Source organism: Chionomys nivalis, chromosome 19 (genome assembly GCF_950005125.1).
Source record: "Chionomys nivalis chromosome 19, mChiNiv1.1, whole genome shotgun sequence".
Lineage (NCBI taxonomy): Eukaryota > Metazoa > Chordata > Mammalia > Rodentia > Cricetidae > Chionomys > Chionomys nivalis.
In genome coordinates, this window is record NC_080104.1 from 33,496,273 (window position 1) to 33,523,477 (window position 27,205).

Consider the following 27,205-nt stretch of genomic DNA (forward strand, 5'->3'; position numbering starts at 1 on the left):
TTACATAAAGCCCACACATGTCCATCTCCCTTATAATCTGAGTCATCTATAGATTACTTGACCTACTAGAAACAGTTATTACACTCTATTGTTTTGTTTTGGAGACAGTGTTAGGCTATGTTGTCCTGTTGGCCTCACACATTCCTTTTTCTTCAGTCTAGAGCATCTAGGACTACGGGTGGATGCTACGTGCAGCTATACCCTGCTGTTTAGGGAATAATGATAAGACAAACATGTCTATACATTTTTAGAGGCATAGTTATTTTTGTAATGCTCAATGCACCATCAACTGACTCTAAGAAGAAACCAGAGACAACTGTCACCTGATACATGTCTGGTCTTTATAGGAAAAGTGTGGTAGTCCCTAGACTCGAATATCAAACACGGAACCACAGGCCCAGGCTTCCTAAGGGCATTTCAATTTAGGAGATTTCTCTACTAACTTTAACTCACGTGAAAATGCAACAAGTCAAGTGCTGGATTAAGACAGAAATAGCACTGTAAGCACGGCAGAGAGGAAAACAGCATGAGCGACGCTGGTGAGGCCCTGTAAAATGACCCTCACCTTCTCGTCTTCCAGGTACTCGATGTCCGCGGTGTTATAGCCGTCCCTGTGGCGGTGGCTGAGCACTCTGAAGCGGCTAATCCCAACTGCATCCACAATGGAGCTTCCATCAGGGAAAGTCCTGATGTCCTTTATCTCCAGCATGCAGCCGTACTCCGAAATCCTGAAAGGACGGGCGGGCGGGGAAAGAGGCAACTGTGTGTTTAAATTCAGATGCCTTCCTTTCCTCTAAAGTCTGGCTTTCAAAAGGAACGCAGAACCAGACTGAACAGTGGGTGTCCCTACATCGGGTCTGCAAGATTATCCATCCAATGTGATAATGCGTCCTTCTGTTGAGTACTGCCTATACTAGAGATGGAGATGCGTTGACAGAGGCCTCAGGCCTCAGCATCAAATGAGCGGGAGCTCTGGAAGGATCTGAGGTATGGGAAAGACCAAATATTAAATGGGGTGCTTTAGCCACTTGGCCAGGCCATGTTGCGGGTCTAGTACGTACAAGATTTGGTGTTGCTCAGGCACTCTGCTCCCGGCCCGCAGAGAATCTCCCCACTTTCATGTGCACTGCCCAACCAAAGTCCTGAGGCAGGCGGTCTACAGTCACTGCCTGTGTCTCTGCCTCACCTTTACATCCCACCACTCCCCGTATGATCCCAACAGAAGCTACAGATACCCTCCAGGTGGCCACAGTCAGTGGGCACGTCCTGCCGCTGAACTAACACCCTCTATGCTTCTCTACACTCGGTGACCTACCTCTCTGGTCCTCCACACTGCGTTCCCTGCCTGCTTCTCACACGCTGGGATACCCAGGATGGCATCCTTAGCTGTCCCATCTATTCTTCTCACACGCTGGGATAACCAGGATGACATCCTTAGCCGCCCCATCTACTCTTCTGACACGCTGGGATACCCAGGATGGCATCCTTAGCCACATCATCTATTTTTCTCACACGCTGGGATACCCAGGATGTCACCCTTAGCCACATCATCTATTTTTCTCACACGCTGGGATACCCAGGATGTCACCCTTAGCCACATCATCTATTCTTCTCACACGCTGGGATACCCAGGATGGCATCCTTAGCTGCCCCATGTATTCTCACAGCAACACTTTCCCTGGAGCTCTTCCAGTGTTCATTACTTAACCCTCATCAGTGTTTCTGTGATACTCATGATGGTACCCACAGGGGTATGTAATATGTACCTGCTCCAGCTTCACGGGACATGGGAGCTTATTTATGATTTCAGTCAAGATTTGAAACCTAAGATGCCTGCTTCCTAAGTTCTTACAGTGAGCAACTGCACCATGTATCTCCTAAACTAAAGATGACTGTGTATTCTGAAGTCACAAACCACTTCCCCATCTAATAAAATCTTCCCTTCCTGGCTTCTCTAACAGAACACTCTCATTCCCACCTGTGGTGTGCACATACGTAGAAGCAGCCAGAAGATGTCCTGTGTTTTCCTAGCTATAGACAAACAAGCTTTTTCAGCTCTCCCATGTCTGCCTCAGCTGCAGAGCCCATCCCATCTAGGAGCACCTTACCTGGTCTGTGGACAAGAACCTGTGAGTGAGGCAAATGCCTCTTGCCTGCAGCTCCCAGCAGATGCGGCCTCATGCTGCTCCACAAAGGGCCATTGGTGTGCTTTTACAAACTACCTGATTTCAAGCACACTGCTATTCCTCTGGCTTCCCTCCCTGCCCTACGCTAGAGGGACTCAGGTGCCCTCTGCCCTCTGGTGTGTTTGAGAAGTCTTGGGGTAACTGCTGTAGCTTTCGCCACCCTACTTCTACTGACTTCTGATGAACCAAATCATAACATATGCTAACATACTAAGCCCTTGCACACGATTGTGCATGGTCAGCGTCTTATGTTAAAAAATCTTTGCCTGCTCCCAATTGTGAAAATTATCTCTAATATTTTCTCTTAATCTCTCTTTTACATTTTCTGATTCACAGTTTTCACAACAGGAATCTGTTAGAAACATATACATAATAACATAAAGAAGGGAAGAGGCATTTGCTGTCCTACTTAGACTGCCCACTATTTTGATTGGCAGCTTTAACTGGTGTTCTCTCTCCTTCATGCAATTATATATGAATCTGGAGTTCATATTTGAGCAGATCTGATCTCCACAGCTCTGCTGACTGCAGCTTAGAATTCTGATATGGGGGGGACTGTCCTTCTTTCTGGCCATTTGATTTGTTCAAAACTATCTGGTCCTTTGCTGTCACGCTGATTCTAAAACGGATAAATAAAATACTTTTGGGGTATGAATGAAATGAAGGAGCTGTATAGAAATGTCCTCCTATGGAAATTGAGTCTTAGCATCCACTAACGCTGGCCTTTCAGGTACAGCTTCATAGATATGAATCGGTCAAGTTTTAGGATTTTTTTTTCATACATGTGTATTCTCTTAAAAATTGATTTACCCCTGGGTGTTTATGGTAGGATCTGTTGAGTGGTTCTTAAAACACATTCTCCTCTTCCTCCCAGGCACACGGACAGACTATGTGTCCTGCCCTCCTTCACAGCAGGTGACAGCATACAGGAGGTGGCTTTTTTCCCTCCAGAATCCTCTAGGGTGCATTACCACCAGCTGCCATTTGGCTACGACAACATCAAGGTCATGGCCACGATGCACTGGAAAAACCTCTCATGACAAGAAGGGATTCAAGTCCTGAAATCAAGCCCCAGCAGCCCGCTGCCTCGCAACATCCTCTCCAGACAGCTGAGGTGAAGCAATAAGAAGTGAAAACAGGTGGTTAAGAACACAGGCTATTCTTCCAAAGGACCTGGGTTCAATTCCTAGCACCCACATCGCAGCTCACAACTGTCTGTAACTCCAGCTCCAGAGGACCTGAGGACACAGTCACACAGACACACATGCAGGCAATATACCAATGTATATAAAAATAAATAAATCTTTAAAAAAAATAAGTAAAAACCTGGTTTGCATAAAACCAAAAACCATGAGCTTATACTTTTTGAAAAGCAATCTGAACGACTAACGATTTCCAGGTGTCACCTTTAATTGCTCTTCAGGACGAAGAGGAAGTTTGCCCTTAATCAGGAGCCTTGAGACGCTGCTTCTTACCCTGCATTCTCTGAAGACAAACACATGCCAAATCGCTTGGTGCCGGTTTCCATGCATCTTCTTATCATGAGCCGATAGCGGGGCTCAAAGACATGGAGAGGGCAGGAAACCGTGGGGAAGGCCATGGCACACACAAAGATGGGCACATCTCGGGTCAGACTGCAGAGCAAGGGGAAATGTTAGCTTCGATGCGTAAGCTGTTCAGAACAGAAGCTCAGAACAGAAGCGAGCAGTTGCTATAGCAACCAGAGCAGCCAGCGGAACAATGTCTGAGCCTGACTCAGGGCTAAGTGTGTGATGACGTCTCCACTCAGCCAGTTTTCAGCCCAGTCTGTCCTCTTTAATGTCATGTTTGACGATTTTAGAGCATCCCGTGTTATAGCACTGTACTTGTAAAACATACAGCTTTGTATTATACTTAAAATATTGCACAGAGCAAAAAGTACACAGTAGACAAAGGCATCAAGTTTTACTTAAGACGTGGAGGATCGACCGGGTCTACATGGAAACACACACTTTAACCAGCTGGAGAGAGGAAATTTCCATGAGTCACAATCCTGCTTCCTGTTCTGGTGTTTGCTTTTCCATTTAGAAAGATGTTCAGATACAGAAAACAAATATGCAACTTTCAAACAAAATAGATTTTGAAATATTTCTTATGACTTACACTTATATACCCACAAATATTTTCCAACTAACTTTTTCTATTTAAAGGCCAAAAAAAATCTGTTTTGAAAAAAAAAACAAAACAAAATCTAAGATAAGGTGTCAATGAAGATTGTCCTCATTATTCTGCACCAAAGACCGACTTCATGTGATAGAATCACTTACTCCGATAGTTCCAACATTTCTTCATCGTGAATCCTCTTCCTTTCAGACAGCTCATCTGGTAAGTACCGGAGTATCAGTTCTTCAGCCAGAACAGTCACATTAAAGTTTCTGGTTGCCAACAACTGTAATAAAAGGTATATTAAATAATACCAAATGGCAATTACTCCTACAGGACAATGATCAAGCACCGAGCTGGCTCTTGTTCTGTACATGTGAGAAAGGGGTTACCGGGCATTTGCTGTTTGGGTGTCTAGTGCTCCCTGGCAATACAATAAAAACTGGACACTTGAAGTTTTTGTCCTCAAGGGGCTTATATTTAGCGAACGTCCAGGATGTTCCTGGATTTTTCATTCCATTATGATTGTTTGGTCAGCACACCGAGCGATGGGTATTACTGTGACATTTTCATCCACGTACATGATGTACAGGTTTTGCTTCTTCACCCAGCCCTCGTGAGACAGCGGGAAAAGTACAAGCAAAAGGCTTGTGTTACAAACGGTCACAGAGGCCAGCTTTTGTTCTCATGAACGTAGGGAGCCGTCCTCAGGTCCCTAGATCCTGGAAACAAGGGTGCATCAGAGAACAAGGGAGACGATACTAGCATGGGGAAGACCACGGAGGAGCTCCCTAGTGAACTGCCACGTACACTCAGAACATAAGGCACAGCACAGCACTGATAACTATCCTGCGACCCCTGAAAAGTCTAAAAATCTGCAATGTGAATGCAATTTAATAATGCAAGTGCATCATGCAACATAAGGCAAGTGTGTACACACGTTTTAGAGAGGTTTTAATGGTGATGACATATTTTAACATGCTTTGGCAACAAATTAAAAAGTTATACTTGTTTTCTTTTTTATTATATGTGTGTGGTTGTTTTTTTTTATTGATTTTTATTGAGCTCTACATTTTTCTCTGCTCTCCTCCCTGCCTCCCCCCTCCCCACTTCAACCCTCCCCTAAGGTCCCCATGCTCCCAATTAACTCAGGGGATCTTGTCTTTTTCTACTTCCCACGTAGATTAGATCTATGTAAGTCTCTCTTAGTGTCCTCATTGCTGTCTAAGTTCAATTTTATTTCATTTTAATATCCTCTCCTGCCATGTCAGACTTTTGAAAAGTTAATTTAGCCTAGGAGTATGCTTCAGTGTGCGCAAGAGGGCGAGAAAGGAAAAGAGAAAGCATGTTATCTAGAAACTGCATGTTTCTTCTGGAAGATAATTAAAACAGAGGTTACCAGTGAGAACAGAGCCAGCACACAGCTCTGCAATGCTATGCATTTCATCGACCTTATCTACACGCTCAGTATAAGTGGACTCCAGAGTTTTGATTTGAGTTAAATATCAATAAATAATTTCCATTTATACACTACATTTTACTGGCTTTGGTTTCAGACCAAAGGCAGTAGCGACTGATGACTGGAAAGAGCAAAAAAGAGACTGGACAGCCGAGTGGAGCAACCCGGACACGTGAGTGTATCACAGTATGTCAAACAGTTTGGTATGAATATATATCCGTATATCCTGAGAGCTCTTTTCAATCTAACTCAATGATTTATACCTGAAAATTACTTTATTTGGCTACTTCTGCATCTAATGCTTCCTTATATGTTCTGGCTGACGAAAGAGGTGGGAAATGACCCATATTAGATTTTTTTTAAAAAAAAGTCTGATTTTTAACAAGTAGACGGTAGAAGAGAAGCATGAAATATTTATCAAAGCACAAGAAGGGCCTTTTGATTTCACAAACCGCTTACTTCTGAAAGCTTGTCTTTGCACAGTGGGCAGTGCGGAGCATGGTCAAGGCAGCGCTCGAGGCATTTCAGGCAAAATGTGTGTCCGCAGGGCGTAGTGACAGGTTCAAAGAGCAACCTAGAAAGAAGATCATGGGTTTCCACCAGGATATATCCAGAACAGACGTTCAAAAAAGCCACCTGCTTCAAAGGATGCCCTATGCAGTTTCCATCCAGCTGTGGGGGTCACTTGTATCCACTTCTCTTGTACATCCTTGCTAAACTTTTAGAAAATAAATCAATTATTACTGATATATATTATGCTGGATAATTTTAAGTTATTTTGACACCAGCTACAGTCATCTAAGAAGAGGAAACCCTAATTGAGAAAAATGTCTTTATAAGATTGGGCTATAGGCAAGCCGTTAGAGCATTTTTTAAATTAATGAATGATGTAGGAGGGACCAGTTGATTGTGGGTGAGGCCACCCCTGGGGTGGTGATCCTGGGTTCTAAAAATAATCAGGCTGAGCAAGTCATGGGGAGCAAGCCAGTAAGCAGCACCGTTCCACGGCCTCTGTACCAGCTCCTGCTTCAAGGTTCCTGCCCTGTTTGAATTCCTGTCCTGGCTTCCTTCATTGACAGACTACGGATGTTGAAGTGTAAGCCAAATAAACCTTTTCCTCCCCAAAACTGTTTTTGGTCATGGTGTTTTATCATAGCAGTAGTAACTCATATTAACACACACATACACACTCACACACACACTTACACACACTTATACACACACATACACTTACACACTCATACACACTTACACACACACACACGCATATCTAGGTGTATATGTGCATCTTCAACAGCAGTTCTTGCATGCGGTTATAGAATTCACAAACACTCACTTTTTTAAAGACCTATATGAATTCTATCCAGCTCACCTCATACACAGAGCACACTCAAAGTCAGCCAGGTCAATCGTGAACTCTGGCTCCTCCAGAGAGTTCATGTTCCCCTGAGGTGAGGAATCCACATCTGAAAAATTTTCAAATGTTGTAACAAACATCCAAACTTCTGAGAAACACCCTATGACAAACGTATTTCTTCTGGACACAATGTTTCAATATCAGTGTTAATAAATGATGCTGAAGTAAAATTCTTACAAGAATTGACCAAGGCAGTGTGAATCCAAGTGTTTGTTCTCTTCCTCACTATAAAGCCCCAGCAAAATTCGCAAAAAAAAAAAAAAAAAAAAAAAAAAAAAAGCTGGTATACTCATTTCTGTATGGATTTTACTGTGTTAAGATCTTTTACAAATTCATCAGAGTACTAACTAACACTCTACTCTTTTGATTTCAGAATATCATGGCAAGCAACACTTAGCTGACCTTTCTTGGGAACTTTCTCGGGGGTGTTCCCGTCACACTCATCTTCTGTGTCACTTGGGAGCTGTCTCTTTAAAGTGCTGTTCGGTGCTGCTGGAAAGACACTTTCCAAAGCCTTTTTGTCCTCTTCACGGTGTAGGCCCATAATAAAATACAAAACCGAAGAACCGATTTCCTTCTTGACTGCATCAGACTTCTCAGATGGATTCTATTGAGAAAGAAAGAGAATCCTGGATATTGAAGAGCCACGGGAAACAAAACAAAGGAAGCCGACATGCAGTAAGCCTTCTTAAAACTCTCTGGAAAGGGCTGTGGGGAAAGTACTTATTGTACAAGCGTGAGCCTTGGGTTTGGAGCCTTGGAGCCTTGGGTTTGCATCTGTTTGCAAAAGCTGGGCATGTCTGTCACGTGTGAGGGGAGACAGCCAGGCCAGCTGAAACAGCATGCTCCAGGGTCAGCGAGAGGTCCTGTCTCAGAACGTAAGTGGGAGCAAGAGAAGATGACACCCAATGGTTACCCCTAGTCTCTACACACACAAAATCAATTTCTGAGGAAAAGAGAGTGCCCGTGCTTTCGAACCTGACTGGCTTTGTCAATCAGGTAATCAGATGTGCTTTACACTTCTCGTGGTAGAACACGGGATAATTTCTTTCCAAGAAGACCAATCTTCAAACCTACAACCTATACATCCATGTATACATTATATATCACATGTCCAGATCTGTCTCTGCTTTCTTTTTTTCCCCAAGACAAAATAATATGAGGTCTCCTGATGTTTTGGAGGTGTTCCCAAACAGTTTGGAGGGGCTCCGGGGCTCCCATCTGTGCTGTTGCGTTAGTTCTGCCCACTTCATTTAAAAGCTTTAAATGAACATCTAGTCATAGGATCCATGATGCCCCAGGAACTGCCAAAGAGTAACGTCACCCAGCGGCAGACACATGCAATCCACACCTCAGGACTGCCCGTATTAGCGTTCCTGCCTTCTTCCACAGGACACTGGGGATTCATCTGGCCATCACAGTGGGCCTCTGGTCCACTTTGGGTAGAAGCTGTCGAATTCTGATGCTCACTTTCTGAAGCTGAAAAGAACACCTCACATATTACCTGTAAATTTTTCAAGAAGAGAAAACACGTTGTAAAAATCCACTGGGTAGTGTGGGGGGATCTCTAACATATTTTAGAGGTTCAGAGTCAACACAAGCCAAACAGGTCTGTAAAGAAATGGCAAAGAACAACCAATGTATTCCAGCCACTAATCTCTTAAAATACTAACATTTTGAAACTATACACAATGTGTTAAGAACTGTAGATTCTAGCCCATTTCCACCCATCTTACCAATGGTAAAATACGGGAATGTGCCCAGAGGAGGGAACCCAGAGACCCTTCTCTGCGTGAAAAGCATGCCTCAAAGAAAGCAAGCTGTCTTTAAGTCCCTAAGGCGGGTTCATACAACCGTGGGAGGAAAAACTGACCCATGTTCCACTGTAGCACAAAGCAGAATGCGCTCATCAGCAGAGATCATAGTGCAGGCAGTCAGTCGCCGCGTGAGTTAAACCGTGTTCAAACAGGGAACACTGACAAAAGCAAACCATAAACTTCTAGTCCCTGGAAATGCTACATAAAGACCAGGTGAGTCCTGTCTAGGCATTCGGCTAGGATCGATTCCTAAAGTAAGTGTGACTCAGTACCTTCTGGACCACGCTGGTGAAGCGTTGCTGCACATCCCAGGTCAGTGTGTGGGGCAGAACTCTCCCTAGGATCAACACTCTGTCTCCACAGCCGAGTGCTGCAACCTGGCCTCACTGTCAGCCTCTCAGCACAACTGAGGCATGTGTACATCACCTCAGCAGACATTCTGCTGCATATCTATCTAATTAGAGGTCAGTCATCAAACATGGCGCGTATGACTATGGTGTCGCTAACTGCTCTATTGTGGGCATTTGAAATCACACGTGTTGCTCTTCGAGGCAAGGGCTCCCGGCACGACACAAAGCCACACATAACACCAGCAGGAGGAAGTCATTCACGAGAACGCATACCTTCTGTGTTTCTTTCCTTGCTGACTTACATCCAGGATTTAAAGCAAGGCAGTAGATAAATTCCTTCAGCCCTTCTTTGCTTCTTCCCAATCCAGAAAGAATCTGAGCTTTTATACGGTGCCCCTGGATTTGCCCAAAGACAAACACAGCAAGATTATCTACATCTGGAGACATCAAGCCCCGGAAAATGTGTTAGAATGGTTTGCTACATCTTCAGATTAGGTGAATGGAAACAGTTCTTAAGACAAGATTCACTGTTTAATAAATACGTCTACAATCAGAATGCATTGATCACTGTAACTGAGGCTTGTGCCCAAAGAAGTTCTAGAGGACATGCTAAGAAAGAAATGGAACCTATCAACCTAATTTTATTGTTTATGATACTTAAGAAATCCATATAATTTACAAAAAACTGTTGAATAGCTAAGAAATTAGATTTATAATATATTTATCATTACTCTTAAAGCTATCTTGAACAAAAGATCAAAGCCAGGTATACACGTGAATTAATCTGAATTCAAAATATACTATAAATTATGACAGCAAAACAGTTACAATTTCTATATACCAGCAATCATCATTTGCTTAAATGTGTTCATGTGTGTGTGTGTGTGTGTGTGTGCGCCACAGGTACAGGTGACCTTAGAGGTCAGAAGAAGGTGTTGGGACTAAAGAGGCAGTGCACTTTTTTATGTTTCTTTGATATTTTCATGTCTTTTTTAGTAAAATACTGTTCAAATTCCTTAACCATTTAACCAGTTGTGTGGATTCTTACTGAATTGGCAAGATCACTTCACATATGCTGAGTACAACTTCCCCTTATCATGCAGTCTTATCTGTTCCTAATTTGTGTTTAATTTCCATCTCTGCACCAATATCTTTTGATGATCAGGAGTTTCAAATGTTTGGTGAAGACCTACTCACCAAATTCTTGCTTTTGTAGTGTGTACTTTCTGGTCCCATTTGTTGGCCATTGATCTTACATTTATTTCCTTTCTTTTGTTCACCTCGCTTTTATTTAAGATTTATTTTTATTTCTGTGTCTGTGTGTGACTCTCTGAGTGTCTATGTCACCTGTACGCAGGTTTCTGCTGAGGCCAGAGGAAGATGGTGGATGCCCCTGAGCTAGAATTGAAGGCAGTTGTGAGCCACTCACCATGGCCAAACTCAAGTTGTCTGGAAGAGTAGCAAGCCTTCTTAACCACTGAATCATCTTTCCAGTCTCTCATTTTGGTTTGAATTTGCTCTTCTTGATCTAGCTTTAATCTTAGGATAGAAACTAGATTTTGGATCTTCGTCCTTTAATAGGAGATGATGATACTATAAATTTCTTTCTAAGAATGACTTTAACTGTATCTAAGAAAACAAACGTACAATGTATTTTATCATTAACTTTAAATGATCACTGATCTGGGACCTTTGATCTTTAATAGGAGATGATAATAATATAAATTTCCCTCTAAGAATGACTTTAAGTACATTTAAGAAATTAAATGTATAATATTTTTATCATTAATTTTAAATATTTGACAGTTCTCTTTTGATTTCTTCTCTGTCCAGAGGACTGCTTAAGAAATAAGCTGCATTGAGAGAACATTCATTTGAAGACTTCAATATTTTGAATCTTGACGCTGTTTAATGCACACTGAATCCAACATATATTGAAAAAGATATGTACGCTATAGTTAATACATTGTCCTCCAAGTGCCAGTTAGGGTGAGATGACATCTTCTCCTAAGTCTCTAAAGTATTCCTTAAGTTTCTACTGATAGTCTTGGAGAGTAATATGGCCATTTAATTTTTGCATACTTTATGCTTTCATAATACATTTTTACAGTCATTTAAACATGCTCACGTCTTCACATTTAAAGTGAATTTCTTGTGGATACTGTATTGTGGGTCTTGCTTTGCAGGCACGCTGACATCTCTTCCTACTTTGAATATGCTGCTCCCATGTTGACTGGCCTCCGTGATGTCTCGAGATGTTAACCATCCATCTTGCTATTTCCCTATATGGCACGTTTTCTTGTCACTTTCAAGACTTCCTTAACAACTCTGGGCCTAAGCAGCAGATTGGTTGTGGTTTGAGTTAATTCTGCATGGCTTCTTGTTCACTGCAGGCATCTGAAATGAATGCTTCCGACTGTGGTGGTGTGACTGTAACTGGCCCCCATAAACTCACAGGGAGGGGCACAAGTAGGAGGTGTGGCTTTGTTGGAGGAAGTGTGTCACCGTGGGAGTGGGATTTGAGGTTTCCTATATGCTCAAGCCATGGGACTTGAGTTCTGATCCCAACCAGCCATGTGAAAACAGCTGGGAGGGTGACACACTCAGACGGATCCCAGCGGTTCACTGAGAGACCCTGAATCCAAACATAAGGCGGAGAAGCAATTGGGGAAGACACTGCAATGTCAACCTCTGGCTTCTACATGTACTTATATAGGTGAGTGCAATGGCACAAACACACACATGCATACACCTTGTATGCAGACTCCCCCGCTCACATGCATACATACACTCTCATACACAGGAATGTGCACCCCCACACACATATGCCTACTCACATACACACACACACACGCATATGCACGTACACACACCCTCACACATAGACACACACACATACACACACACACCCGTACATACACCATAACCTTAATCAAATGGATTCTTTCCAAAGCCAATGAAGAAGCATAAATCACCTTAGTCAGGAGAGGCTCCCTCTGACAGACCGTATCGGCATCCTGCAGGGCTTGCTCATAGTTCTTTGTGGTTAGATATATCTCAGCTCGCAGAAGCAGGAGTGAGCTGTCATTGGGGGCTGAAAGACAGGGGAGAGATATAAGTGACTGCATTTTAAAGATACACTGCTTTCTGATATTAAAATATTAAATTGGGAAATTAGCACAAAGACAAACATAAAACAACTCCCAGTGATCACATGTTGAGTTCACTGGGTAGATGAATACAATTCACAGAGTTCCTTTCAGGAAAACAGAAATAAGTTTAACTAGTCTTCAAAACACATCAGGGAAAAATAACATTAATCCTTCAAGCACACTAGAACAATCTCCAATAACAAATCAAGTAATCCTGTAATCCAGTAATCTGAATCCAAAAAGCTTTCAAATCTGAGTTTTGGGTTTGGGGGGTATTTCAGACTTTGAATTTTTAAATTAGAATTGGAAGACACTCAAAAAGAGAAAGAGAGGGGCTGGAGAGATGGCTCAGCGGTTAAGAGCACTGCTTGCTCTTCCAAAGGTCCTGAGTTCAATTCCCAGCAACCACATGGTGGCTCACAACCATCTGTAAGGAGGTCTGGTGCCCTCTTCTGACCTGCAGACATGCACACAGACAGAATATTGTATACATAATAAATAAATAAATAAATAAATAAATAAATAAATAAATATAAAAAAAAGAGAGCCTTTATAAAACGTGAAACACTTATAGATTCAGCTCTTTTGGACTGCAGAAATTCATGTGTAAAAGTAGGTATTTAAAAGGGACATATGAAATACATTTCATGGGAAGCACACTAAGAAATCCATGCTTTAAGACCTAATAGAGAGGGAGGGGGTGATGGCTCGGTCAGTCAAGCGCTTGCCACCCAAGCACTGGGACCTCAGTCTGAACCCCAGCACCGAAGTCACAAGGTACAGTGGAGCATTCCTGCATCACAACACTGGAGAAGCAAAGGCAGGAGGCTCTCCAGTCCACCAAATACAGCCAAAATGGAGCTCCAGGCTCAGTAAGAGGCCATGGATGAAAACTAAGGTAGAGAGCAATTGAGAAAAACACCTGACACCAGCTTCCGGCCTCCACATTCACACGCACTGACACTATGCACACACAGCAACACATGCATACACACGTGCCACACAGCAAGAAACTGGATCAGAAGAGTAAAACATAACTTTTTCCCTACCTAACCATGTGCATGCCAATTCACCTATGCAACTGTATTATATATACCTCAGAACCTTCTCAACTCTCCTCCCCATGTTCCTCACACAGAAGATACACTGATGACCATTCCTGTGACATTACAGTCAAACACAGCTCTCAGAGAAGTCCAGGAGTGATTCTCTCTGTGGGATGTCACATAGCACATACCAAGTGCTGATGTGGCAGGGTGCCGTGGAAACTCGAAGAGGCCAGAGCCTCCAAAAGCTGAAACTCCACCTCTGGACTCTGCTCACTCCACCCCCATCTTCTCAGGATCCTAGCAGCTGCCCTTTCCCGTTGATAACTATGCTGAGCACTTAGACATATTCCTTTCTCTCTTCCTGAACACAGCTGTGGATTGCCTTGAAACCCTGACTTTGACCTCAAAAGTCTCACCTGGGCCTTTGCAAAGGTCAGCAGGCTTCCTATTAGTTTATGTAGATAACCAAGCAAATGTGCAGGGAAAAACTCATGCAAGACAGAGCTGAAGGCATGGTAAGCTGCAAAAAAAAATGTGTTATGGACACATGCTATTGAGAGGCGTGGCAGGGAAAGGGTGGGGCAATGGGGAGCAGGAGCCACAGGAAGATATTCACAAGGTTTTGGGTTTTTTTTTTTAACTGAAACAAATCAAAACATAACAGCAATTGTTTCTCACTGAACTGTGACTGAAACACCCTGTTGTAATTTTTAAGACAAGGTAAACAACACAAAATATCTTCAGGAAGTTCCTGAAACTGGCAAGACTCGCTAACCCCTCCCTCTCAATAGTAAACAATAAAGACTGCTGAGAGCCAAGCTGCCAGAACTCTCAGACAAGCTATGATGACTCTCAGATGAGCCAAGCTGCAAGCAAGAAACAGGAATCAGCCAAGAAGCCTGGAAGGATCAGAAACTAGTCAAGCTGCCAGGAAGAGATGTAGACAGAGCCACCTGGAGCTGCCTTCGAGTTGTACAGTATAGTATAAATATCCAGTTTTTATGAGATGTCACCCAAGCTAGTGTGGGCTTTCGTGTTCCACCTGTCTTTGAGTTATTTCTGCTACTGTAAGTAACGCCTCCTTTAAGTAAAACTCATTGGTTCTACGATTTGAACTTTGACTGTATCTGTGTTTTGGTGTGTGTTACATCTCCCCAGGGAAAGTCTTGTCACTCTCTTGTTCGTCTCTGGTAACACAGGCCTATTATGAAATGTTTTGGTAAAGGGAGAATATTTCCCTTAAGGCTCAAAGCTCTCCCATCCACACCATCAAGTGAATATGTCCATCTGTTAGCTATGATCCATAATGAGATCTTAGATGTTCCATCTTTGAAAATGTACATCCAGACTGAGAGGCACTGACAGAGCTCATAAGTGTGTGATCTTTAAAAACGTTTTATTGTGTGTGTATGGGTGATTTGCGTACATGTAAGTCTGTGCACCGCATGCATGCTTGGTGCCCTCAGAGGTCACAACTGGGCATCAAATCCTCTGCAACTGTAGTTACAGACGGTTGTGCACTGCCATGTGCACTCTGGAAATCAAACCCAGGTCCTCTGCAAGAGCAGCCAGTGCTCTTAACTTCTGAGTCATCTCTCCTGCTCCGAGTGTATGATTATTTTTTTTAAAAAATATATGCTTTCTTTATTTTTGAGAATTTCATACATGTATACGGTGAAATAAGATCATATACACCCCATGTCCCCTCCAACTTCACTAATATCATTCTCAGCTTTATTAATTCTTCCATGTACATATGGCTAACTTTGGCATTCATTGTATTCAGTGAGTATAAGAAAAAAATGAACAAACGTATTTTAAAAGGAGACTTTTCACTGCCTGGAAGAAAATTATTCTTAATTCTCAGAGGATCTGCCTCTTTTAAAAGTGTGTCATTATATGGGAAATAGAACCGCAGACTAACAACTTCTACCTGAAAGATGAGGTAAAAGTTCCTTAACTGCAGTTACGTGCGTTTTGATATCTTCCCTTTGGAGGTTTTGAGAGATCTAAACAAAAGAAGCTACTGGAATTGCAAACTGAGCTTCAAAGACAAGTCATTCATGGACTTCATACCCTGTGCTCACTACATGAGTTTCTCATGGATCCCGATGGTTTGCCAACTGGTTCTCTTGAGTTTCCCACACAGCCGTATCATACACAGATAATTAGATTTCTTTGACTGTTGTATTTCCAGCCCCCATGTCCCTTCACTCTCATGTTGCAAAAGTATTGACAGCAAATCCGCATCCTCTCCCCCCAGTAGGGATTTAATCCACAGACCCACACATCTCCCCCCTCCCATTCTTGACTTCAAAAAGGCCTGGGGAGATGGCTCAGTAGCTGAGAGCACTGCTGCTCTTCTAGAGGACCTGGGTTCAATTGCCAGCACCCACACGGTAGTTCACAACCATCTGCAACTCCAGTTCTAGGGGGATCTGATGCCCTCTTCTGGCGTCTGGTGGCACAACATGCTCATACATGTGAAATGGAGATGCCATCTTGCCCTGACTTTATTTCGTGGCATTCCTCTGCCTGCCACCCCAATAGCCACATCCACATTGGTAATACTTTCTGTGAGACTGTCCATGACCTCGAACATGGTCTAGACATATTAACCAGAATAGCTGATGTCTGTGCAGGCTAAAACTAAAATAACTACGTGGAAGTGAAAATTAGAAATAATTGCCATGTAGTGTCTGGAAAATACCATTAAGCCCTGCAAAAAAGGCAGATGTTGTTCTGACCCCCCTCCTCCCTCCTGGACACTGATGTAACTATGTGTTTTGTCTTGAAAATCCTGCACTCTTGAGCCCCGCATGAAGAGACTCCATGTCTTCCGTGTGTATTTTGGACATTTATTCGTGTAACCTGCAGTGACCACCCAGGACATACCCAGGACTGAAGATGCTCCCTTTGTGCTTTCCCACTTGGCAGACCCCTGGTAAGAGTGACCACCACTCTGACGGTCACTGGCAGTTGATGCCAACATGACTGGGTACCACTGCAGTAGTGTTTAGGAGCCAATGTATTGCAACACATGTTTTCTAACTAATCAGTTAGTGAATGTGGGTATCACAGTGCACATGTGGATGGCAGATAACAACTCTTAGGAACTTTCTCCTGAGACCCTGTAAGAACGGAGGATCAAAGTAGGTCTGTGCACAAGTGATCCTACCCACCGTGTCATCTCACCAGCTCAGTACAGTGTTCTCATTACCATTCAGGACAAATGTTTCCTGGTTTTTAATTGTGATTTTTTTATCTGACCTGTTGGTAACAGTGTGGTTGAAAGCTCCCCAGGTGTACACAGAAATTCTGCTGTATTGTTAAGGAGTATTAAGAGATGGGGCTGAATGAAGAGATCAGGCCAGAGGGCTTTGCTCGCATGGACAGGCTAAAGAGGCTAACACAAGGGCAGGTTAGTTAGGACATCTAAGCAAGCTCTGTGCTCCCTGCTGTGTCTTGTTTTACAATTCCCTCTGCTACAGCAGAGCAAGAACCTCTGATACTGGATTTCTCAGCCTTCACAACTAAGTGAAATCAGTGTCTTTCTTTTATAAATTGGCCAGTTTGTGGTATTTTGTTATGGCGGCAGAAGACAGACTAAGACACGTTACATGTTAACGTTAAACATGCATTGCTTTGTTTCCAAATATCGGCGACTGCCTACTTACCCATTGCTTAATTTTCCTTTAGTGTTCGAGTAACACCTCTGTTTGATTTCAACCTTTTAATTTATTGCATTTATTTTATAGTCTAACCTAGGCATTGGCCTACACAGCAACAGGTCCTGTGAATTCAAACAAGTGATATATTCTGTGGGTACTCCATGTAGTAACACCTATTGAAAGACTCTGGGCATCTCAGCATTACTGCCCCTCGCCCCGGAACCAGGAACCTGATAATCACCCACGCATGCACTGGAACTTTGAGTACTTTCCCCTGGAACTCTCTATCCCCTTTGCAGTTTTTCTTCAATAAACTCAGGCCCTAGAACTGGGGAAAAACGACCAGCAGATGACCTGCAAGTGTTTCTCCTTGCTCAACCAACCCAGCAGCCGCCATGGCATTGATCAATTATAGTTAGCTGACCATTAAATGAGCTAGTCACAATAGTTGACAAGCGACTCCTGGACTCCCTCTTTGCTTCTGCGGTTTTTTTCCTTTAAAAGTAGCCTGTAACAGCCACTCAGGGTCCTTCTCCTCCCGAGGCTGAGGGGCCCTGTCATGGCAGTAAATAAAATTCCTCTTGCTTTTTGCAGCAACTGCAGTGTGAGAGTGGTCTCTTGGGGTGACCCCCTCCTTGGAAAGTGGGCTTTAGGGTCCAACACTATGAAATAAAAATGCCAATGTATCTATTCCAACATGGATTCTTAACTACTTTTCTATTCATGTTTTATCAATTACTAAAAGTTTTGTTTAAATTCTTTAAAACAAAAGTGTATTTCTATCACCTTATATTCTTGGTGTGTGTGCTTACATACTCATTAGATTCAGAATGCTCGGGAGCGCTGCTTTTATGTTTTCTGTTTAACCAGATCATAGATCCTAGATATCTCCATCCCTCTTAATACACATCAGAGCACTCTCAGTCTTTATACGCTGTTGCTTCTTCTTCCTTCTTCCTTCTTCCTTCTTCCTTCTTCCTTCTTCCTTCTTCCTTCTTCCTTCTTCCTTCTTCCTTCTTCCTTCTTCCTTCTTCCTTCTTCCTTCTTCCTTCTTCCTTCTTCTTCTTCTTCTTCTTCTTCTTCTTCTTCTTCTTCTTCTTCTTCTTCTTCTTCTTCTTCTGGGGGCACCACACAGTCATGCTTCATTTAGTCCAGCCTGTCACCATTCTAGAGGGATATTCAGATCACTTAACGCTGAAGCAAATCGTCACCTTTCTGGGTGTCTCATTTGTTCTCCGTTACTTTGTTTTTCACTTCTAAAATTTTATTGTGTGTTTAGACTGGGGGTGGGGAGGGGTTGCCTTGCTGTGGAGGCGACTGACTTTGTGGTTAGTCCTCTCCTTTTATGTTCAGGTGGTTTCTGGGACTAGAACTCAGATTTTGATGTCTTTTACCTGCTGAGCCACCTGGGGTCCTCTATATTTTGAATGGGTCAAATATCTGCTATCTCACTAGAGCTTTTACATTTCACCTATTAATCCTTTTGCTGGTTACTCAATCGAATGCAACATAAAAGGCTATCAGTATTACTTCCAGTATTTTTACCACACCCAAGACACACATTCGCCACACAATGTTTATCGCTCATCCCAGCTTTGTGCTACCTCCCAGATTCGCTTTTATATAAATTATAAATGCCACAAAACATCATTTTATTGAGATGCCACTTTCATTTGTAGGGTTACATTTCTGGTCTTCATTCCTTCCTTGGTCCCATGCTTTTACATGGGTAATTTTTTTTTTTTTTTTTAATCAGTGAAGCCTTTCCCTTAGGAGTCTACGTGGCATAATCCCACTACCAAAAATGTCCTTTGGTGTTGCCCACAGCTTTGGCCTATAGCATCTTGAGTCCCTTTCACCTGTGAAAGGTATTTGAGATGGAAAACAACTTCTGGATAGGCCTTTTTATTCTTAATTTTACATTTTATTCTTTCAGCAATCTAACAAAAGCCTAGTCCGTCTTCTCTGATTCCAAACTTCTCCTTCATTACTTAGGGAATCTTGATTCAGTGAGTCACAATTTTTCATCTTCTGTGGAAAATTCTTGGCCCTTTTCTTCCCCCCTTTAAATGTTTCCCTTTCTTTTCCCTCTTCCTTTGGGTTCTGACCTCAGAGACTTCAGAACCTTTGTCTGTGTCCCGTAAACTTATGCTCTGTTTCATCATTGTCTCGTGATCCAGCACAGAAATGTTCTATTAGTTTGTGTCTTAGTTTGCTTTCTACGGCAGTGATAAACACCACAACCAAAAGCAACGTGGGGAAGAAAAGGGTTAATTTGGCTTACATATCCCAGGCCACAGTCCATTGAGGACCAAGGCAGGAACTCAAGGCAGGAATTGATGCAGAAACAGTGGAGGATATTAGTTACGAGCTTGTTCCCCTCTGGCTTGCTCGGTTTTCTTTCTTACATACCTCAAAATGACCTCCCCAGGAGTGGCCCCGCCCACAGTGAGCTGTACCCTTCTACATCAGTCATCACTTTGGAAAATGTTCTCATGCTTGCCTACAGACCAAGATGGGGGCATTTTTCAATTGATATTCCCTTTCTCAGACAACTCTAGTTCTGTTAAGTAAGTCAGCAAAAACCCAAACCTACATAGCTTGTCCCCGCGATTTTTCATCCTAACTTCCAATGTTTGCAGTCTGCTTTTTGCTTTTTTTTTTTTTAAACACATCTAATTAACTTCCAACTTCAAACAAAATCTTAGAACATCCACCTTTGTGGTGTGTGTGTGTGTGAAAGAGAGAGAGAGAGAGAGAGAGAGAGAGAGAGAGAGAGAGAGAGAGAAGCCAATTATCTGCCGAATTCATTATCTTTCATACAATTTTGTAGTGTGAATTCTAATTGGTCTTACTAGAACCTGGAGTCAGATATTGGGGTAAAAACCAAAAGATCAGAGAAACAGAACAGTCAGTCCTTACCTCTATGAAATCCTCAGACCAAATGGGGTATTCTGTCTCTGCAAGTCCTCAGACTGAATGCCTTGAGCTCCTGTCTCTACTTCCCTAGTGCTGGGATTAAACGTATATGACTCCCAAGTAGTGGGATTAAAGGTATGTGCCACCACTGCCTAGCTCATATCTATTGGTGGGAGGACTGCTTATTCATCCTGACTGTCCCGAACTGAAATAATCACACGGAAACTGTATTAATTATATCACTGCTTGGCCCATTAGCTTTAACTTCTTATGGGCTAACTCTTACATCTTAATTGAACCCATTTCTAGTAATCTGTGTATTGCCACAAACAAACAAACAAAACAAAACAAAACAAAAGAAGGTAGAGGCAGGTGGATCCCTATGAGTTCTAGGCCAGCTTGGTCTACAAAGTGAGTTCCAGTCCAGGACAGCCAGGACTACACAGAGAAACCCTGTACTGGGGGGGGGGGGGAGCATGAACCAAGACTCCTCTAAAGGTTGCTATAAACACCCCTGAAAAAAATTACTTTGCCAAAAAAAAGCAGGAAGCAGTTTGGAGAAAAACTACATCCATATTCCCAAATATTACTTATAAATGTTTGTTTGCATTTAAAGGGGATATGCTATAGAGATTTGCATTGGTATGGATCTTGGTTTACTGATACAAATTTTAGGTCAATTTTGTTATATGTGTGTGTGTGTGTGTGTGTGTGTGTGTGTGTATTTCTGCTCTTTATTAAACTATCATGACTGTGTAGTTCATTTAAAATGTAATGTATAATTAAGAAATATAGATTAATAGATAGTAATCTATAATAGTCAAGCTTGTAGTCATGTTAGTTAGATTTTCTAGATTTATAGAGATGTATTTCAGATGGATAGGCATTCTTCAAACCTTTCAAAGACTACAGAATATGGCATTTAAAATGTTTTAAGAATTTAGGACTTTTCATGACAATGAGACACATCTGCTCCTGGCAGCACCAATTACTTCAAGAGGAAGATGGGCATCAAAGCGGCTCCTTATGGAGTTGGTTAGCCATTTGGGCAAGAAACTGCTCTTGCCTGGACTTCCTGATGAACTGCACATGCAGGATCCACAGAGAAATGACTGCTAAACTTGCCTAAAGGTGAGACCACTGCCCTTCAGGGTTCCTGCTTCATGAAAGAGTCTGCCAGATATTCTACAGGACACAAAAGAAAATGACTGACAAACTGCCAATACAGGCAGAACTGTCTTTGAAATTTCCTGCTTCATGGAAAAGTCTGCTGAATACTATGGGCCTGTAGGCTGAATATGGATGCCCCAAGGGTACAGAAGAACTTTGGGTGACTGTCCAGGTAGCCAGAAATCTCTGTCAATTTTAGAGTTTTGAAAGTTGCTTACAATGCACTTTACCTAGGTAATATTATAGCCTTCTGGAGTCTTTGATGGAGTTGAAGAATTTATAGTTTTCCTTAGTTATGATAAAAGATAAAATAGATGTAACTGTAATTCTTATTTGATAACTGTTTTTTTGTACTTTTACTATGTTAAAGTTAAAACCTTCCTTTTTAATTTAAACCGAAAGGGGGAGGTGATGTGGGATTCCCCTTTGTATGCTATGAATATGACTAGTTAATTAATAAAGAAAACTGGCTTGGCCTGATAGGGCAAAAGAATAGAGGTAGGCAGGGGAAACTAAACTGAATGCTGGCAAAAAGAAGGGCTGAGTCAGAGAGAAGCCATGTAGCCCCGCCAGAGACAGATGCTGGTTGGCAATATACAGATTACTAGAAATGGGTTAAATTAAGATGTAAGAATTAGCCAATAAGAAATTAGAGCTAGTGGGCCAAGCAGTGATTTAATTAATACAGTTTCTGTGTAATTATTTCAGGGCTAAGCGGCCAGGAACCAACAAGTGGCTCTCTCCTCCTACATGTATCTGTTCTCTTTAACATATGTATTTATTTAATTTCATTCACAAGTTATTGCCAAAGATTACTTACAAGGCCTCTACTTGGGTGAATCAGAACATTCGCTCTTGTCTTTGAAAGGAATCAAGAAAGAAGTATTGGGACACGGTGCTAATGACTACTACAAACACAAGCATTCTAATTCCAAACATTTATGACCTTATTTACTGAACCCAAACCTCTAATTTGAGCTAACATTATCATGAAATGTAACAGTGCGCATGTGTGTGTGTGTCTGTATGTGTGTGTGTCTGTGTGTGTATGTGCCTGCGTGCCTGCGTGTGTGTCTTGTGCAGTGCTGGGAATTGAACTCACGGCTTCACGAATGAGAAGCACTCATTCTACCACTGAGCCTCAATCTCCTTTTTCATTCATAATCTTTGAAACTAGGAAACCCAAGTTTAATCTTCTACTCTGAAGAGAAAGCAAATATGGGACGTGTTTAATATAAGTTGCCACATGAAAGGACTGAACTAGCCAAAACTTTACAGTCGTCGGTCGAGTTCTAAAATGTATAACGTACATAAACAGCGTAAGACACAGACTTTACGAAACTACCAGAAAGTTAACACATGTCTCCCTCCCCAAAGTCACGAAATACTGCGTCACTACCCACACAGGTCCTCCTGTGCTTCCTCACCATCAACAGTCCCTTTCAATCACCATAATTCTTGCTTCTAACACCATAGCAGTGGTTCCAACCTTCCTAATGCTGGTACCTTTTTTAAAATACACTTCCTCATGCTGTGGTGACCCCCCAACCGTAAGATTATTTTCCTTGCTACTTTGTAACTGTAATCTTGCTGTTTTGAATCTTAACATAAATATTTGTGTTTTCTGATGGTCTTAGGTGACACCCAGAAGGGTCATGATCCCCAGGTTGAGAAACACTGCCCTGCAGTGATTTGCATGCTCCCCTTCTAACAACTGGAACCACACAGTAAAGGTGCCTGTGTGTTTGGTTGTTGTTTCTTCTCTTTATTCAGCTTTTTTTTTTTTGGAGGGGGGTGGTACTGAATATTGAATCTAACACACGATCAGTAGGCATTCAGACACCGAGCTATATTCCCCCCACCAGCTTTTCATTTTAAGACAGGGCTACGAACTCACACTACAGCCCAGGCAGATATTGAACTAGCCAAGTCCCCCAGTAGCTGGGATTACAGACAGATCTGTTCTGCCAGGCCCGGCAAGTCTAGCCGCTTTCACTTTGCATTGTGTTTGTGGGTTCAGCACGTATGTATAGTCTGTAACTGCAGCTGGCTGGTTTTCTTTCCTGTGGTATTCTATGGAGGTATTAGGATATAGTGACCCGTTCTGCTCTCACTCAAAAAAAATGTTGCTTTTTGCTTTAGTTTTTATTGTATGTGTATGAATGCTTTGCCTACTCGTGTGCACTTTGAGCCTGCACAGTTTCCAAGGCAGTCAGATGGGGGCGCCAAGATACCCTGGGACTGGAGCAGGTTGTATTCCCCAATGTGAATGAAGGGACCCAAACCTAGGTCCCCTTGGAGAGCAGCTAGTGCTCTTAATCAGTGAGCCATCTCCCCAGCCCCGGGAGTAACTTTACAGTCATTTGGGGCCCATGTATATGTACCTTTAAAACTATTAGCAACCAGTCCTATTGAACACATGGACGCTACCAGATTTCCAGGGTATGTGCATGGGACAGTTCTCATCTTCTCCAACATCTAAACACGGGTGAAGTGTTTCAAAAGAAAAAAAAATCATGTCTGAATTGGGGAGTGCAGTGAATTCAAAACCACATGGACAAAAGATAAATATTGATTTTTTTTAAATACTGAAGATATGTAAAGGATATTTTGGATATAGAGTGGAAAGCACTGTTAAAATAGATATCACTTGCTTTTCGTCACCCTATTTAACATACCTACCAGAAATTTTAAAAGTTCTATGACTAACACTACAGCTCTTTGACTAACATTGCTTTACATCATACACCAGTCTTGGAAAAGTCACAAGAACGATTCACCTGGCATGTGACTTCACCCTGCAGGGTGAGGCTGGTTAGCCTTGTGCACCTCACTACCTTTGACATTAAAACGCCACCGGCCACCGCCCAGCCCGTGGTCACCCTCGAGGCTGACTCACCCATGTCCAGGGCCTGCTGGCACCTGAGCAGCGCGGCCTCGGTCTGCTGCTGGCGTTGAAGCCCCCGCGCCTGACACGCCATCCTGCGCAGCCGACATTCCGCGGGGAAGCATCTCTCCAGCAGCCCGCTCAGCATCACGTTCACGCGCCGGGCCTGCGGCCGCCCGGGAACCAGCTCCACGCAGCGCTTGCACACCGTGAGCCCGCTGGCCAGCGTCACGGGCTTGTAGAGCAGCCGCCTGCAGCGCGGACAGCCCAGCAGGTCGCGGGGCGCCACCGGCCCCGGGGAGCCAGCCGCGCAACCGGACCTTGCCACCTCCGGCAGCCGCTTCTTGTGCAGGCCTTGGGCGCGCGCCAGGCCTCTCGCCAGCTCATCCAGCTCCTCGGGCTTCAGGGGGCCGAGCAGGGCGGCCCCGCGGAAGGCGCCGATGGCATCGGGGAGGAGGCCGGCGCGAGCCAGCGTTTCCCCAAGGTGCAGGCACAGGGCACGGTCCGGCTGCGCCAGGCCGGCCATCAGCGAGCGGAGGAGCTCGGCCGCCGCCTGGTACTCTTTGATGAGGGAGGCCTCGGCTTCCTCCACCAGGCTCTCAGCCGAGAGCTCCTGCTCCTCGAGGCTGCAGCGCACGCCCTGGGGCTCCGGAGGCTGGGGTGCCGGCTCGGGGCTCATCGTGCGAAGAGGGGGTGTCCGGCGACGAGAGCACGGCCTTCGCCTTTGCTGTCAGACACGCGCGCCAGCGGATCGGGTGCTCCGAGCCGCGGTGACCACGCAGGAACCGCAGGATGCGCAGCGCACGCGGCTCAGCCCCAGCTCGTGCGAGGCGCCGTGCGCGCCCCAGTGGCTCACGTCAGCGAAGTGACCGTGGGAGCTTGGCGACCCCCTCACAGCTTCTTGACTGAACCTTTTTCTGCTCCCGGCTGGCGGCCCGCGCCTGTGCACGCGCATCTCGCCGCCGCCGCCAAGTCACTGCGCGTGCTCATGCGAATGTCCTAGTGTCCTCCTGCATCTCCGAACCTGCCTGTTTCCCAGGATTCAGTTGCCTAGACGACCCTGGGCTCCTGAAGTTTCCAAACCCTTCAATCATCCCCAAGAGAATAAAACCCTGCAAAAGAGATCCTGCCCCTGCGCTCTCCAATAACACAAGAATCCAGACAATAAAGATCACACACACACACACACACACACGCACACACACACACACACAAATAATCCAATTTACGTTAAATGTCTTGAAAGTACAAATGAAGCTACAGTAATAGGAAGCGGACTGAAGGTCATGTGGGACTGGGAGAAAGGACGTGTATGCAAAGTCACATGAGGAAATCTTTAGGGGCCATATCTTGATGGTCGTGCTGGTCTTGATAACAGGTAAGAGAGCAGTCAGACGAGGTAACCAAGGAAACCACAGCTCTTGCTCTCACTAAATGAAAAACCAAAGCACCCGGACATTTCCCACACGCGAGTGCATTAACGAATTAAAGAAAAAGCTAAAATTAAAAATTTATATATAAAAAACCGGAAGTGATGCTGTCATGATGAGGTCAGTGAGGTTGGCAAGAGCTGAATCTTTTTCTCTGCTAATATAAAGAATAAAAAAAAAACGCAGGAAAAGCAAGACTTCAGGCCCAGGCAGGTTTTGTTGAAAGCAAAAGCCCAGGCACAATGCAGAGCCCCGCAAAGGAACAGACTCCCTAGGGAGGAGGGGATCTGAACTCTAGAATCTGTGTTTGTCTGGCAAAGTCAAAAAGCTTTCATGTCTGTGGGTAGGATAGGGGTCTTCTCCCTCAGAATTGTCTGGTTTGGGCTATAGCAGGGGATTAGAAAATCCAGAGGAAGAAAGGGAAGCAGACTGATTCCTACCAGAAGAGACCCCTGGTTGGAGATTTGAAATCTTTGTCTTGGAATGGGCGAAGAACCATGAAGTTGGCTGAATGAGATGATCAAGTGAGAGTCCATTAATCTACTGCATTAGGGTGAACTGATAGAATGACTATGTTCAAAGTCATAGTCTGGCTTATGGCACATAATCTGGTAGCTCAATAATGGTTATCTCATGATGGAAAGGCCGGAAGTCCTGTAGCTGTTCGCTCCATGAGGCTGTATGTCTCTGCAGTCCCATAAGTTCTGGAAGGCTTCTGATCTCCAGTCTACATTGGAATCCCAAAGTAATTGACTCTAATACACACACACACACACACACACACACACACGGGCATCATCCAAAGGAAGGAGATGTTTAGCCTGTCTTCCTCTTGGAATGCTGGTAAAAAGGAAGTAGTTTACAACCTGGCAATCCTCTGCCTTCTGATGAGCCAGGCTCCACCTGTATCTCCCAGAATATGTGTTTACTTATCCCAGACCCTTTCCCCCTAAATCTTAAGCATTGCTCCTAGGCCATAAAACTCATTCAAATGAGTATTTTCACTTGTACTTTACAACAGCCTAAGAGACTTTCATGTTATCCCAGGGGCAGGCCAATCCTGACACCCACAGGCATGATGTTTGCCTCAGTCAATCTCCCTGGACTCCAAATCTTGGGCACTATTTCTGAGTCAGCAATGCCCATCTTAGAAAAAGAAGCCAGATGTACTCTGTGAAGAATTTCAGTGTAAATGCGTCTTAAATTTGTTGTGCACTTGGGACTGAATTGCTATCAGAAAACTCTTTCCCCAAATTGTGCTATGCTTAAATATGGGTAAGTGATCCGGGCCAGACTCTAGAAGTCCTGGCTTAGCACTGCTACAAACATCTGGCTGATGTGAGTTTCATTCTTTTTTTGTTGTTGTTGTTGCTGCTGCTGTTGTTTGTTTTTTGAGACAGGGTTTCTCTGTAGCTTTGGAACTAGCTCTTGTAGACCAGGCTGGCCTCGAACTCACAGAGATCCCACCTGCCTCTGCTTCCTGAGTGCTGGGATTAAAGGCGTGCGCTACCACCGCCCAGCTCCAAGTTTTATTCTTACCTCCCCTTGATCATCTT

General features: G+C 43.7%; 1 protein-coding gene across 1 annotated transcript in view; it reads right to left on the minus strand.

Annotated features, from left to right (window-relative positions):
* Lonrf2 (LON peptidase N-terminal domain and ring finger 2) overlaps positions 1-25,041 on the minus strand; it is a 34,660-nt gene extending 9,619 nt beyond the window's left edge. The window contains exons 1-10 of the mRNA XM_057751413.1: positions 24,232-25,041; positions 12,347-12,465; positions 9,645-9,767; positions 8,556-8,708; positions 7,607-7,811; positions 7,160-7,253; positions 6,247-6,361; positions 4,493-4,614; positions 3,662-3,820; positions 566-728 (exon numbers count right to left, since the gene is read on the minus strand). Of these exons, the coding sequence (XP_057607396.1) occupies positions 566-728; positions 3,662-3,820; positions 4,493-4,614; positions 6,247-6,361; positions 7,160-7,253; positions 7,607-7,811; positions 8,556-8,708; positions 9,645-9,767; positions 12,347-12,465; positions 24,232-24,898 (1,920 nt within the window). The 5' untranslated portion in view covers positions 24,899-25,041. The remainder of the gene's footprint in view (positions 1-565; positions 729-3,661; positions 3,821-4,492; positions 4,615-6,246; positions 6,362-7,159; positions 7,254-7,606; positions 7,812-8,555; positions 8,709-9,644; positions 9,768-12,346; positions 12,466-24,231) is intronic.
* Positions 25,042-27,205: the final 2,164 nt, after the last annotated feature.